The 16842-nt window shown below is 40.0% G+C and overlaps 1 protein-coding gene across 1 annotated transcript in view; it reads left to right on the plus strand.

The window, feature by feature from the left end:
* The window catches only part of LOC139224533 (protein unc-13 homolog C), an 85922-nt gene extending 84177 nt beyond the window's left edge, over positions 1–1745 (plus strand). Inside the window, exons 32-33 of the mRNA XM_070856008.1 lie at positions 788–947; positions 1460–1745. Coding sequence (XP_070712109.1) covers positions 788–947; positions 1460–1745 — 446 coding nt within the window. The remainder of the gene's footprint in view (positions 1–787; positions 948–1459) is intronic.
* The last annotated feature ends 15097 nt before the right edge of the window (positions 1746–16842 follow it).

A 16842-nucleotide genomic window follows, 5' to 3' on the forward strand; every position in this document is an offset into this window, starting at 1 on the left:
ATCAATAAAGGAACTATACTATACTATACTAACACAACCTACCATGATACTGGATGTCAAGGTTAGGTTGACTGTGGTGAAAAGACTAAGCTGAACAGTCATCAGCTGTAATCAAGCGCCAGCTGTAACATGACAATGTGTTACTATGGCAACCATATATGGATGTTTCCACACACATTATTACAGGATGAAGAGTTCAATCAATCAATCAATCAATCTTTATTTATATAGCACCAATTCATAACAGCGTTTTCTCAAGATGCTTTCCATAAAGAGCAGGTCTAGACCAAACTCTTTAATTAATTATATTACATGTTTTTTGTGTTTATTTTCTATTCTAGTCCATTTCTGTTTCTACTTAGGTTTTGTGACTAAGCCCTTCCATTACAGTATGGTCTGTTGTAACTGCTGTGCCAATCAGTATCTCTGTCTCCTACATGGAGGTTCATTCCCAAGATTCTTTTTTGAAAATCAAGGGCAAAATACTCTGCAAATAAATTCTTGCTATTCATTGCCACTGACACTGCCACAGAAAGATGTTTATCATAATGTTTCAGATACGTGAAAATGTTTCTGCCATCAAATTCTATTGTACTTGCTCTGACAGTATCTCAGTATTTCCTATCATCCGTGGGCAAAAGATAAATGCACTTCCAAAAGTAGAAAATGAAGCAGACGTAGGAGACGAAAATGAAGGAGTGCACTTTTTTTTAAACAGCATAGTGTTTGATGTGCATTTTCCTCCATCTCTGACGTTGCTGATCTTGATTTTCTCTGCATTTCTCAGTGATTGCAGTGAACAACCTCATCTGGCAAACCAATGCCATGTTCCGGCCATTTGTAGAGGTCAATGCTGTGGGACCACACCTGGCTGACAAGAAGCGCAAGTTCAGCACCAAGACCAAGAATAATAATTGGTCACCAAAGTACAATGAAACATTCCAATAGTGAGTATTCATTTGTTCTTTGTGTCAGCATGGTTGGAGAAGGAGCAAAGCTGAGGGTGTGTTTATGAGCACATGTTATCATTATTGTTGTTATGTACTGCTGTGCTGTACTGTGTAACCGTTTGAATTTTAAGAACAGTCAGAAATGATCCAAAAAACTACCAAAAAAGCTGGCTCAGAATAATGACTCATTTGAATAATTACATTAATTTCACTCTCAACAAAACAGTGAATTGTCTCATCACAGCCACATGTATAGTCAGGCAGCCGGGAGTTTGCACTCACATTCAATTATTTAGAATGAGACTGGGCTTTTCATTAAATGTGAAGTATAACAACATCCTTGACAGTAATTGACTTGTCATGATGTGGTAAAACATACATTTTTATTATCCCTGTAGGTTAAATCATTTCCCTTTTCAATACTGAAGTAGTTAAAACATGATGTGTTTTGCAACATGTGAACATGCTTGACTCTGACCTCTGATTTCTCTGTGTCACTCCTCTCCCAGTGTTCTAAGTAATGAACATGGTCCGGAGGCCTACGAGCTGCATGTCTCAGTAAAGGACTACTGCTTTGCTCGTGAAGACCGCATCATCGGAATGACGGTCATCCAGCTCCGAGAGCTGGCGGACAAGGGCAGCTGCTCCGCTTGCTACCCCCTGATGAAGAGCGTCAATATGGACGAAACTGGCCTCACCATCATGAGGATACTCTCTCAAAGGACCCACGATGAGGTGGCCAAAGAGTTTGTGCGTCTCAAGACAGACACGCGCTCAGCGGAGGAAGTGTCGTAATATGGAGCTAAAAATGCAGTATTAAAAGAGTTGCGTTGTCTTAAGTGAGAGATAAAGAGAAAAAACAGAGACAGAGACAGAGCAGTAGCAACTGTTGTTCTTTCTTGATAGAGGCTGGAGAATGAGATTGTCCAAAGAGAGGCAGAGAAGGCCCAAATGTGGCAGCATGAGAGAGAGGGGTAGAGAGAGAGAGGGAGAAAGAGAGAGAGAGAGGGAGTCGTGTTTGTTTGTTTTTGTGCATGTGTGTTAAACATCTGTTGGAATGTTCTTTTAAAATTACAGTATGTACAAGTGTTTACTTACCGTATGCTTACTATTAAGTACTATATTCTACGAGTTATGTTAACGAGACATGGAATACCTTTTGTACAACATTTAGTCTTTTTGAACAGAGATTTGTTCCAATAAAGTGCCAAACCTGTGAAAAAAAGAACAAAACCAACATATATGAATTATGGTGAACGTAGTATGTTTGAAATTTGCTTGATTACTTTGTCCGTTGTAAGTCATTTTCTGACCGTGTGGCGTTTTGATTGTTGCAAAGTCTTTCATTTTGCACCCTCGTTTTTTGGCTTCATGTTCTTCCACACAGCACTGTGTCCATGTCCTCTTCTTGGTCATGTCTCTCCCATGATTCCACAGTGACCACCAAGCAGGGTCCTGTCCCCTTGCCTTCAAACTGTTTGTATTGTAAGTCAACCTGAAAATAGACCATGTTTTTTTAAATGGCGATGACTGCTATGTAAACCTTCATAGGTGTTTGTAATTTTATAACCATGACAACAATGATGACAGCCTCCAGTGCTAACAGTCTTAGCAGAAAGGATGGAAATGTTTTCTCTTATTTTGGCTTTTGTTCTTTGTTCCTCTGTTTTGGCCATCAGCTTCCAGCCTTTCTGAATGACCACTGTGAACATGAGCTTTGGAAGGCAAGCTTACGTGACATTGCTGACGGTTTGATATTATTGTTACATATTTTTCCGATAACTTTGTTCCTGATAAACTGCCAAAGTTATATAAAATATTTGTACAAAAGCAATCCATTACATGTATGAAGATATATATGTACATGTGATCTATTACTTTTTCAATGCTTAATATTAGATTATTAATAGGGCGGTACTAAGATTTTATTTTTTTAATTTCCTGTGAAGCTGTTAACCGATCTGAAAGTTGCACATGCTACTTTACACATTAGTTATATCAGCTTCTGTCATTGGAATTATTTTTCTTCATAAAGGAAAGAGTCTAAACATTTGGTAAATATGCAACATTCCTATGTATTGCACTGATGGCGAATTGTATGTCATGTAAATATATTTAGTGAGATATTGTACAAAAGTCTACTTTTCTTCAATGTGCATAAAGTATGTGCAAATGTGTTAAAACATCTGGGTTATTTTGAACAATGCTCCGGAAAGCATCCCTTTAACACTCTTTAACAAGTGTTTATGATTTCATACGAGGGTATAAGGATATTAAATTGTCATTATACAACGCAGGGTTGGACAATGAAATGGAAGTTTCAGCTCCTTCATGCCACTCACATTTTAGGTTCAAGTGACTAAATGAATCAGTTGTCAAACACTATTAGAGACAGAGACACTTTTTCTTTCATTTTGTGTGGAGATCTACAAAAATCTAATATTTTTAGTGTACATTATAATGAAAAAATTAAACAAGTACAGAGTACTCGACTGATTTGAATCGAAAATCGATTTAAATCAAAATTGATGTTCCACATTTTCTTCTCTCTTGTCAAAACCCGCAACGTATCAACTACTGACAGTTTAGTCAGAGCTCCGGGTGTGTTAAAAGATTTGGGTGTGAAACATACTTAAAGATACTTTCACAAGATACTGTAAATCTTTTGCACTGAACATGAAGGCTTGACGTTGTCAAAGTTTTTTGGGGGGATTTCATGGTGCCTGAGATGAGTGTTTTCAGATCAGTCATGCTCTACTTACTGTCAGTCATTTGACACCCACAGTAAGAAATGCTTGTATAGGCAGGAAATAATCCCTAAAAAAACACGTCACCTGACAAAACGTTAGTTCTATGTGTTTTTATCTGGGCCTTCTGTGTTACCTCAAAGAGCAGTTAATTTCTGGCTAAATGTGAGCATAAAGCCTAAAGCTCAACACTGTAAGCCCAATCTAATGGGTCGAATGCTGGAAAGTATGATTGTGCACTACATGGGTAAACATACCTACTACATACATACTTTTGGGAAATGCAAGAAATGTAGACAAAGGTCTGTGTTACAATGAAAACAAATATCATCTATAAGAATCCCGAGTGACACCGCATCAGCAATAACTTGTTCTGCGGAGATGACTGGAAATAACTGCTGTTCATCTAACCACGGACCAACACTTGGTCAAAGGCCCACATGGTGTAACCAATCACCTGGAACCAGGACACAAGAGAGCCAAACTAAGTAAGTTGATTTGTCACTTTCGTCATTTTTGTCTTTTCTTTACAGCTGTAGTCCAATTCTGGAGGAAATGGGGAAAAAAAGAAAATAAGAGATTAATAGAAAAACAATGAGTAATGAAGTTTTGGATAGACTACAGAGAGAGAGAGAGAGAGAGAGACAGGACATGAGAGAAAGGATGAGGGAGTTTTGGAGCTGAGATCAATGAAATTCTTACACCTGGATGGTACAAAAGTAGCATGTTACCCCACAGGGATTTCATCACTTGTGTGTATTCCTATACACACACACACACACAAGTGATGAAATCCCTGAGTGGAGATACACTTGTGTGTATTTCTGTTCAGTGTTTCTGCACTGGCTAAAACATATAAAAACAAATATTTTGGCATGTCATAGCAGGAAAAGTACAACTGTAAGTGATAACATTAAATGGCATGAGCCTCTGGGACACTTGATGGAACTGAGCCGTCCTTAATCAAATTTGTTTCACTAAGGAAAAATACCTTGAGACATCAAGTGCTTCACACTTTTCTACTCATGCTAATACATTAGCGAAGAAGACCACTGAAAAAGCTGCTGTATAAGCTCAATAACGTTAAAGCTACAGTACAACATTCTTTGACAGACACTTTAGCTTATGATTTACAGAAGGTTGACATCACGCCATTCCTGTGGTTGCATTAGCTTAGCCTAGCAAGATAGCAAGACTGGAAATAGGGGAAGCTAACTCGACTCTGTCAGAAAATAAAATATTTCAGATTTCGTTAAAACTTAAGTTATATGTTTTATTTTTTAAATCTGCCAGAAGAAAACTGAAGTGTAAACGACAAGGTAGATACTTACTGCCACGCAAACTCTTAAATTCATTTTTCATTCATTTGTTCTTGTATAAAGAACAGAGATGATGATGTTTATATAAAAAATATGACATTTCAGTTAGTGAGCTTTATAGGTGTTGGCAGACAGTCTTTTTGGTTTGGACAGAGTCAGGCTAGCTGTTTCCTGTTTTGAGTCAGGAGTCAGCTGCTGGCCACAGCGTCAGATTTATTGCACAGATATGAGAGTGGTATCAATCTTCTAACTAGCTCCTTTTGACAACACAATAAATAAGAGTATATCCTAAAATATTTAACTGTTTCTGGAAAACAATTTTGCAGTTTTTGTAGTGGTCAAATTTTTGAGGAGATTCCAATAACAACCAAAACTCATTGGAATTAATTATTTTGCATGATCCAAAATCTGTTTTGTGTAAAATATTAGACACCATGAAATATTAGAATGGCTAAAACAGCAGCTACAGTATAGTAGACATATGGATATTGCCTTTTTTTAAAAGAGGTATTGGGTGCAGGACAAAGAGTTGAAGACCACTGAGTAGAATAATTTAATATTGTCAGCTCATCCCATTCATAGGACATCTTTAAATTAAATACACTGTGGGTAATAGTGTTACATTACTCAGTCATGGCAACATTTAGGGCAGTTGAATGTGTTTGGATTAGACAGAATCACATTACAGGAAATTGCATCATCATTTAAAAAAAGAATCCTGATCTCCCTGAGATTGTGTGTGCAGTTTTTAAGATTCTATTCATTTCTTTTACTGAGTCAATTATTCCTGTCACACCAGTTTGGGATGTATGAAGTTAAAAGAGGAAAACATACAAAATAGAGCCAAATTTAGCAGGGGGAGGAAAACATTCTCGCTCACGTCGTCCCAGAGGGGAGTCAAAACAGAGGAAAACAGTAAGTTGACTCATCCTTGCTGCCAAGATGCTAAATTACGTTGACTTTGACTTTGACAACCTTGACCTCTCATTTGTATATCGTCAACTCCTCCAGGAATTTTTAGTCATCATCTGCAGTTCACTTCAAAGGACAAACTGATGATGAGCAAATTATGATCTCTGAAGATGAGCAGGTTGATATAATTTATGTAAGGATGACGGACGTGCTGTTAACCTTTTGGTCCTATGGGTGTGTGTGTGTGTGTGTGTGTCTGTGTGTGTGTGTGTGTGTCTAGTGTGCAGACATCCTAGCAGCTGGTTTCTTTCAGTTATGATACTTTGGAATAAGGTAGAAGATGAATTCTAGGCACAACTAACTGAGCATGTGACAGGAGGATAAAACAAGAAGAGGATATATTATCCTATATAAGTTATGGGCCACATGAACATGTCCATCTGTGTGATAATGTAATGCAGCCAGCTGTTATGAATGAGTAACAGCCCAACAGACAAGAAGCACCCAACGTGGACTTTTCTGTGTCCTTCAAAGCAGAGGGCTGCTTATTCCTCAGGAGAAGATTGATGAAGCTCACCTCGAGGAAAGGATAGGTCATTCACAGCAGTATGGTTTTGAAGCTCGGCCAAAGATCCAAACTGGTGGATTACTAATCTTGTAGCGCACGTCTATATATTTAATATGAAGTATAAACTAGATTAGAATTGCTTTATATCACTGCCTCATGTAACATAATTTGATACGCAAGAGAAATTACCCAATTCTACACAGTATAGTGTAGTTGAATTAAATGTGGCCAGAATACAATAAAACACAATGCAATACTATATCAAAACATAAAATAGAGACAATATCATTCAATATGGCTCTACTGCATTCGATTCCCACAAGCAGTGGAATAAATTACAGGAAGTAAGTTCTCTAAAGGTAAACATGCTGAAAGGAAACATATTCAAATATTCATCAGTCTTCTTTGCATTACTGTAGATTAAAGTGAATATATTGTTAGTGAGGGGATGCATATGAATGTTGTTTTGATTATCCCGTGGACTTGAATTTTAATAGATTTGAATGTTTCTAACTTTTTTCTGACCTTCAGGACAAACGAGACTTGACTGTACTTTATCATGAGGGTGTTCAGAGTTTTTGTTAAGGCCTGTACCTGTTGAGAATGACCATCATGTGTAGACTTTCTTTATTGAGCGGTGTATTCATGTATGCAGCGGTGTATTCATGAGTAGTAAGAAGGAATGAGGTCAGTGGTATGTGGTGGGATACAATATCTACTGTGGGGAAATAGATAACCTAAACTAGTTACATCAAGGTAGATTAAAGTTAACTTTTGTATGGTTTTATTTGTGATATTTATATTTATATTGATCTTATATTAGGGCAGCACGGTGGTGCTGTGGTTAGCAGTACTGCCTCACAACAAGAAGGTTCCAGGTTTTCCCAGCAGGAATGTGGTTTGCAGTTTGAACCTGGGGCCTTTCTGTGTGGAGTTTACATGTTCTCCCTGTGCTTGCGTGGGTTCTCTCCGGGCACTCCGGCTTCCTCCCACAGTCCAGAGACATGCAGGTTATTAGGTGACTCTAAATTGCCCCTAGGTGTGAATGTAAGTGTGAGTATTTGTCTGTCTCTATGTGTTGGCCCTGTGATTGACTGGCGACCAGTCCAGAGTGTACTCTGCTTCTCAAGCAATGTCAGCGCCAGACCCCGAACATAAGTGGAATAGACAATGTATGGATTATATTTTATTTGTATATTCATTATAATAATCAGATTAATTGCCTGAGTACACCACCATACATTTTTGACTTTGATTATTACAAACACAGGTTTAGAGGCCATGGACAGGTTTTTCATTTATTACGGCAAATAGATCTTTTTCAAGGCAGGAATATTGACTTGTCAAACACAGGCATAACTAACAATAGCATATAATGGCTGCATCACTTCTAGGTGTTCCAGAGCCAGGTTAGCATCATGCACCCCTGAATGGAATACAGTTATCAATATGTTACTTGTTACACCTGTTTTAATCTATAGATGTCTTTACCCCGCCCCCCCCAAACTAGTCCCTAAAACATCATGGAGAGGTTAGGTTTGCGTGTGTGTGTGTGCATAGGTTTTAGGCAGGTGTGAAGAAATGCTGCAAAGCAACAATGCTTTCAAAAACATACATTTAATTTTTTTTTTTCTGCTTTAGAAAACGCATGGTGAGAAAACAGAAGAAAAATCTGAATCATATCAGTGTTCGGTATGACCACCCTTTTCCTTCAAAACAGCATGTGTGTGTTGATATATGTGTTTTGAGTGTGTCCTATGGGTGTAAACCTCTCCTTGCCTCTCTGCCTAACCAATCTAGCTGAGTGTAATTACAGCTCTATGTCTCTCAGTGGACATGGGAAACCTGCTGGCCATTAAACACTGGAAAAGCAGGTTGAGAGCAGCAATGCAGATGTAAGAGACAGCCATTAAACCAGAGAGGCGGACGCTATCCCAGCTATACCGGCTAAACACTAACTCACCTCTCCAGAGGCTCAAGGTGGTTATTAGACACAGCAAGACATTGCGACAGCGACCTCTGTAATGGTCTGCGGGACAACAGCACTGCAGTTTCAACCCTGATAGATAATATGCTCAACTGAGGCATGACACTGAGCAGCCAACCATTAGCGTGTAGTTGGCGCAAACAATGCTGTAACTGGTTCTGCTGGTTGACAGTTTTATAGCGAACACACGATGACATGGGAGGGGGAGACATAATTTATTTCCTTGGGTGATGTAATCGTCTGGGTGTAGTTTTCGGTTGACTGTGCACAGTTTCATTTCGCAGCGTTTGATCAAAAGGAAGTGCCTGAATCTGAAACCTGATAAGTAGATCACTCAGTGGCGAGCACATCACGTGGATTTGACAAATCATTACATTTTAAAGCCTGGGGCTGTCCTAGCTCTATCAGACTAAAAACACAACTCCTGAAACAGTACATGTCTACAATCTCCTGTTTATTCCAGACCTATGGGGACCCTGAATCATGTGTGTGTTGCCCGTAAGCATACATGAATGTTAAGAGTTAAACAATCTTTAACAGTTTCTCCCTGTTTTCATCTCCTTTCTCATTTCTTTATTGGACTGTCTTTGCTTGAAGAATAAGCAGAACTGGAGTGAAATATGTTTTTAGCCTCTGTCTGCATTGCGCCACTGATGCACAGAGCAACACAACAAAGGCATTATTTGTATTCCTCACTCATAAATCACCTGCATGATTTCAAAGAGAGAACAAAGGACATGGCTTGCACAGCAAGAATCTATCCCACTTCATCTTTATCTCACGGGAGTCCGTAGAAACTCACTCTTGAAATGCCAGCCACACTGTACACCTTTTTTTTGTCTTACTGCCACAATCAGTGAATGCAGTATTCATTCAGATCTGAGAGGAAGTACATTGTTATTTCCATTCCCAGGTGTCTGTCCAATTAGAGAATGCACAGTTTTATATACTGCTCAGAGATGGTTGGTTTGGCTGTTTCAGTGATGGAGCTAATGTCTACCTGATAAAACAGCTGTCCCCCTAAATGTAAAGCCAATATGCCCCCAACACCCCCATCCCCCATCCTTTGGACAATAATCTATGTGCAGCAATGCTTTGAGGGCAGTGAGAGCTCGGTGCACTGTAAGTAGTCGGTCTGTCGAAGGAGGGATTGAGGTAGGAGAGTCCTCCAGCAAGGCCATCTGGTCATGTGTAACAGATTGGGGCCTTGGTTGGCTCAGTCTGAATCCAGGGCCCCCTGACACACCTACAGCCTGGCTGAGAGGTAAATGCTCTGTGTCCTGCACCTCAGCTTACGTCGTTTTAAGATGGAAGCGAATTGTGAAATACCTCTCTAGCTGACTGGAGCTGAGCGAGAACAAAAGAGATAAACCAACATGTGAAAAATATGTTGGTTTATGGGCAGTTAGTCCTGACAATTCATATGACAAATTGCTTATTAAGAGTTGTTCCTACCCATCGACCATTAAAAATCCCTCTGGTATTTTCTGTCAAGCCTAAGGCAGTGTCATGTTTGTAATGCAACATGAAATTCTATGTCCCGTGAGGGCTGTCTAACATGTAGATATATATTAGAAGAATTTGTGCTACCTTGCAAATCCACCACCAGTGTGACACCAGTGTGGAAAATAATCTTATTGCAGCCACTCAGCCGTAGCTGTTGCACAGTGGCGGTTTTGGTATTAATCATATTCACTGACACTTCATTCACACTCTTCAAAAACACACGGTGTGATGGCTTTTCTGTCTTTTTGGTAAGTATATTTGTACATGCATCAGTATTTCTGTGCGTGTGTGTGTGTGTCTGCAGCATGACTTTTGGGTTTCAGGTGGGTTGTCAGACAGCAAATATCGGCAGTGACAGAATAAGATGTACAACCTCCTTGTGGCTACATCTCCCTTTCTGACCATCAATAACCGCGCAGGGATGTACTGCCCAGTTAGAAGGCAGGTGTATCTCAGTTTCAACATTAGGTCACCACAGTCTGTCCCTGTTTCTGTCCAGACTGCAAAGTATAGAGAAAAACCCTGTGGCAGATGGTCAGAGAGAGGGGTTTCATCATTTTCCACCTAACTGCTCAAGTGTCTGGGGTTCTCTAAATGGACATATTGGCACTACAGCATCCCAAGCAATTCATTCTAAACTCTACAACATGTCTATTTCCACAAGTAAATTTTGGAACAGTGCAAAAAGTATAATGTAGAATGAATTAACAACACAAAACTTTGCAAGGACTTCCTCTAGCAACCCCATGAGTCATTCATGAAATGTCTACCCAACTATTTGTGCTTTGCATTTGGTACTAATTAGTAAATGCTAGCATGATAGCCCTCTAAATGACTATGGTGAACAATTGGATAAAAACATTACACATGCTTAATGATATTAGCATAATTAGCATATAAATAGCATTGTCTTTATGAGCATCTTAGTCTCCTGACATTAAGCATAGTGTGCCAAAAGAACTGGCACACATTACATAGCAAATTGATTATTAATAATTAATAATTATTAATTTAGCATATTCCATCATCAATAGTCAAAAACTCAAAAAATCCATTCAGTAGTGAAGAAGTGAGGCTGCACATTGCTAGGCATATTTATGCTGAACTATTTTTCTTAGTATCTCTCCTCTTTTTTGCCCCTCTGATTGAATTCATAGGACTGCATCATGTGTTATGTCTCATCAAGTTTGTTAAGTTTATTTCATGTCTTTTATGTATTTACTGTTTTATTGTGGCATTCAACTTCTCCCTCTCATTTCAGCCCCATTGACTTCCTGCCCTTGTGCGTTTATCACCCCTGTGATTGTCTGCCCCACCCTGATTTTCACCTGTGCTCCCTTCCCTGGTGTATATATTGTCTGCGTCTTCCCCTGTCCTGTGGCAGCATCCCATGTCTCCTCAGGACACCCCCCAAAAAATAACGAAAAGCAGGAAAAAAAAAATAGGAGCAAGAACAGCCGACTCACCCAGCAAGTGTGGGGACAGCTGCAACCTAGGTTTTAAGGGTATGGACCTCTAATCTTTGCATTCTTAGTGACTTCATGGCTGCATTGAGGGGTTTTTAATGGACTGATGGGGTGGTCTTGTTGAAGCCCTACCCATATAACTTAAAAATGCTGAAACCAATTTAGTCCCTTCTGCCAGGAGTTGTTGCTTAATTGTGAGGTTGTGACCCCTGAAAACATCCATAATCTCAATCTCCACGTCGTCCCTGTCAGGGTTGAGATGATGGAGGAAAATGTCCTCGAGCCTGCCTTGAATTTTCTTCAATGCCTAGAATTCAAGTGATGTCTCCTTTCCAGGTTTTATGATTCAGCTCATTTCATGCTTGAAGTGGAGCACGAAGGTCTCTGGGTCCACCATTATGATGCAGCTAGTTAAGGGATCGTCCTGAGTGGCATTTATCTGATCCACTTCATGAGACAACTTCTTGACCAGGGTACAATTGTTGCTGTTCAGATTTGACTCTGGCTGCCATTAGCTAAGCTAGCAAGGTAAGGTATTAAATGTGAGCCTCAACATTGCAAATAGCAATGGTAAGTAGATACAGGAGAAAAAAAGTCCTTCTCTATTAAACAGCCATTCTGTGTATACACCAATATGAGGGTGTCTCAGCCAGACAGCCCCTTTGATTTGGGGGTCACAACTCATTTAGCGGATCCACATTGCATTGTCTAAAGAATGAGGATCGGTTGTCTTTACTTGCATTGAAAGACTTTATGATTTGTGGCACGCTGCAGTTCAGGCTTGGCTCAAATGGTTTTCTGGGTCATTAATCTCTATAAGGAAAGGAGATGGCACATGTATACAAACCACCTTTGAGAGCTCCTCTCCTTTGATGATGCATCATCACCAGCAGCCTACCTCTATATACACTCATCCTTGTTTCTGCATCTGACAGCATCCCTTAACACCTACAGAGCCACAGAAAGCCAGAAACAGTCTTAGTTGCAGTAATAGGACACAGTAAGAAATCACTCTGGCTGAGAAAGTCCCGTGAATACAAGATCACTTTTTTTATTTTTGAGTTTTATACTCAAGGCAGGGAAATTGTCTTCAAGTAATTATTAGATTCTTTTCCTCTGTCGTATCTTCTCTGATGATGATGATGTGCAGCTGATGAAAGGAAACTTCCGCTGACAACGACTTAATGAATAAAAATAGGTTTATTGCAAAAAGGTCAGTTGTCTAACAGGCACCATGGAGGCCTGAGAAGACGTTCAGCCAATTGTAGGAACAGACAGCATAACCCCTAGCCAAATCTACTGCCTTTGTCCTCGTCTCCTCCTGAGCTCATTCTCTAGTCACCTTATATATCCTCTTTAACCACCCAGCTCAGCATCTGGTGTCTTTGTTAAAATGCAAAGGAATGTAACATAAACATCTGCTTTTCTCTGTGTCCAGATAAGGAGGCAAAGGTCAGGTCACTCCTGCCTAGGTCATGCTTTCCCAGGTCTGATTCCTTTAGATAAACAGACACAAATACCAAACTGACACAATCGTTAATAACACTCCTTTGATGCACCCACCAGATACCACACCTCCACTTTGCTGCATGGACCTGGACAGACAAATCAAAGCTCAAAGAGGGATTATGTTGTTGTATGAAAGGATAATCGAAAAGTAAACTTAAGAAAGTAAAAAGAAGGTTAACTGTATCTATGCAGACATTGTCAGTGATTTTTTTTTTTATCATCTCATTACCATTATGAGTCTTTTAGAGGAATAGTTTGGGGGTTTAATTGTGCTTACTATTGGCTTTCTTGCTTGAGTTATGATACCACTTTAATGTTTGTAAGGGAAATGTGCTTCTGCCAGCAGCTAGTGGACTTCGCTTAGCTTAAAGACTAAGAACAGGGTGAGCACATGTCGCTAAGGGCCCAGGTAGAGTCTTTCTCATTTTACTCATTTGATCTTATTTTAAGTGTAACTGTTGTTGGGCCCACCAGAAATGGTGAAGACCACATGTTTTCAGAACCAGAGCTCCCCCACTGCTCTCTCTCTCTCTCTCTCTCTCTGTCTCACTTCTCGTCTGGGCCCCTGAGGGTCTAGCTCTCCTTTTTGCCTGGTTCTCTCCTCATCTGGACCCTGCAGGGTTCAGACGAGAGTTATTCAGGAACTGCTTAGTAACAATTGATAAATTATCAGGTAATGTCTGATTCAATCCTCACTCGTTCCTTCATAACTACTCACAGTTTTGTGTACTGTGTTGTTAGGTGTTCTCAGCTGAATCCATAAATGCATTAAGCCACCTTCAGCATTGGTATTTACTTTTACTGGAGATGCAAATCAGAGCACTCATGGCTCTTTAGAAATGTTTGTTTCAAATCATGTAAAGAAACGCTTCTTGGTTCACAGTGAAAATGAACCAGACATAGTACAGGGCATATTGCAGTGAGGGGCCATATACCATTTACCTAACAGGTAATGTTGCAGCGAATTGTTAATGATGATGGCTTGTTTGATTTTGTTAGAATGTTGTCAAAGATATTGGTTGTATTCAGCAGGGGCTGCTACTGTCAATCAATCAATCAATCTTTATTTATATAGCGCCAATTCATAACAGTGTTATCTCAACGCTTTCCATAAAGAGCAGGTCTAGACCAAACTCTTTAATTAAGAGAGAGACCCAACGATTCATCAATTCAACAATTAAGGATTCAAGAATCCCCACATGAGCAGCACCAGATATTATATTAGGAAACAGTGGCAGGAAAAACTCCCCTTTAACGGTGTTGTGCTTTAACAAGTGGTAATGTTCAATTTGGCTATCAGAAATAATTAATAATCATCAAAGATAATTAATAATTATTAAAATGAATGGAACTTTGAATAAAGTCCACCTCGATTGGGGCACCACCTCGAAAAACGAGGAAAAGATAGCCGTTCTAATTGATTTAGTCTCATAAAAATACTAAACTATCAATTTGGAATTATGTTTTATAATTAATGTAATTATTTCTACCAAAATTACCACATTGATAGCTAGCTGAAGGATTTTTGGAGTTCTTGACAGTGTAGAGGTTGGCAGTGTTCACCCTTGTACAACATTAAAGGAGACAGCAGGTATTAAAACATTTATTAAAACAGAACAAAACACAGGGGCATCATTTGTTATGCGTTAAGGTGAAGGACTTGTACTTTGGTTGCAAGTACAGCTGAAGCAGAGTAGGTATTAAAGACATCTGCTGTTACAGAAACAAAATCAATCAAACAATCTAACTAAGTCTCTATGACTAAACTAACACGTAATAAGAGCGTGTGTGTGTGTGTGTGTGTGTGTGTGTGTGTGTGTGTGTGTGATAAGGCTGAGGAATGTGAGATGGGCCCACAAAGGTGGGGGAGAGAGAAACGGTGATGGCCAGCCCCCCCTGGGGTGTGGGGCAAAGGAGACAAAGGAAGCTAAGTGCTGTTAGCTTAGCTTTGTCCCTCAGTGGCCTGTTGGAAACTGTGTGTGTGAGATAAAGGCGCCAGGTTAAGAAAAGGTGGTTAGTTGTGTGTAGACTCTGTGTCTGTGTGAACAAACTAACATCAACTAAACTTAATGGCTGCACAGTAACTACAACACATCACAATAATCAAACTCAATAAACATTAAAGCAAGTCAATAGATTAATAGGGGTAAACCATGTATGCAGTAATGCTATGCTAATTATGCCCAGTTAGAGTTTGTTACCAGTCCTTAAAGGGGAGAAGAAGTGTCCTTGAGGATGCTGCTTTCTCAGCCTGTTGCTGGAAGAAAGGTGTGGTTCTTGTCCGTTGCTGTGTGGTTGCAGGCTGGAGGAATCTGGTCGCTCCTTTGTTCCTGTTAGTTAGCAGCTCTGTGCTAACTTGCTGGTGTGCTCCTGTTGTTGGTTCTGGTTATCAGCTGGCAGGCTCTGGGTCGTGCCTGCTGGCGCTGATCTGCTTACTTCAGGCAGGACCTTGTGTCGCTACCATGAAGGAGGTGGCTGCTCTGGTACAGGCCACACTGAGGCAGAACTTAGCTGAGTTGAGCTTCTCTCCTCTTCAGGAGAGATCAGGAGAGAGTTGTCTCTCTCCTCTTGAGGAGAGGTATCCAGAAAGAGCGGGGAGATGTCTCTCCTCCAGGAGAGGCATCGGAAAAGAGAGAAGGTGGTCTCTCCTCTGCAGGAGAGACGTCAGGAAAAAAAAAGGTTCAGTGGGGGTGAACTGGTTTTTTTGGCCTAAGGTCCGGGTGCGGGGGTGATTTCACACCTATCTGTGAAACTGGGGAACACTGTGGAATGGAGTCCGTAGTTCCACAGACAAAGAAACATGCGGTTTCACTAATAATGATCAATATGGTAACAGTGAAAAACATGACAATAGTTAATATATGAATAATAATAACAGGACTAATATCAGTAAAAAGCGGGGGTTGGCTGACGATCCGCAGCAGCGATTCATGAAGCCAAAGAACCACAGCAGGAGAACCAGGACCAGGATTCACAGGAACCAGAGAACCATAGCAGGAGAACCAGGACCAGGATCCACAGGAACCTGAGAACCACAGCAGCAGAAACAGGACCAGGATCCACAGGAACCTGCTGCTGTGCATAATACTATTCTTTGGAATAAGGACATAACACGTGAAAAAGGGCAGGTGATGCCTCGGACTGATCCATCGGACTGATCCATTGGCCTCATCGACTGCTGGACTCTTTATTAGATTGTTTGTTCGCTTACACTTACACTTGTTTATTTCACTGAACTTTGTAAAGCACTGTGAGACAACTCTGTTGTGATATTGGGCTATACAAAATAAATTGAATTGAATTGAATTGAAAAAGGGTAGCCTGAGCAGGGACAGCTGCAATATCTCACACTTGTTGTGATTACTAAGCCAAAAAGACCATCTCTTTAGTAATTCGGTCTTTTTCCATTCTCACATTTTTCTATTCATGGTCAAAATGACAGGATATTGTTTGAAGCACTTGGTTGGAAGGAATGCAGGCAAAATCCTGGATGAAACACCAACCAGGGCTGAGATATGAACCAACATATACACTTTGGACTGGTAGAAAATTGGATTAATAGTCAAGCTTCACACAGAGTAACATAGAATCAAAATGAGTGTAATTTAGAGCCTTCTTGCTAAGGTCATAGTGCTAACAACCCAGCTGCCACACCACGTGTGTCCATTACAAAGATACAACTATGCAGCACTATAATTTCACACACACTCTGTAGTCAAATTGTTCTAAGAGAGAATTTCATGCAAAATACCTTTAATGCAATTATTGTACTAATAAGGAAAATAATGGCAGTGATCAACAAAACAAAATTATTCTCACTCTAGTTCTTCTAAAGCATTGGTCCAATCTATGCACATATGTGATTGCATGTTTGGTTC

The sequence above is a fragment of the Pempheris klunzingeri genome, chromosome 1 (assembly GCF_042242105.1).
Source record: "Pempheris klunzingeri isolate RE-2024b chromosome 1, fPemKlu1.hap1, whole genome shotgun sequence".
NCBI classification, from domain to species: Eukaryota; Metazoa; Chordata; class Actinopteri; order Acropomatiformes; family Pempheridae; genus Pempheris; species Pempheris klunzingeri.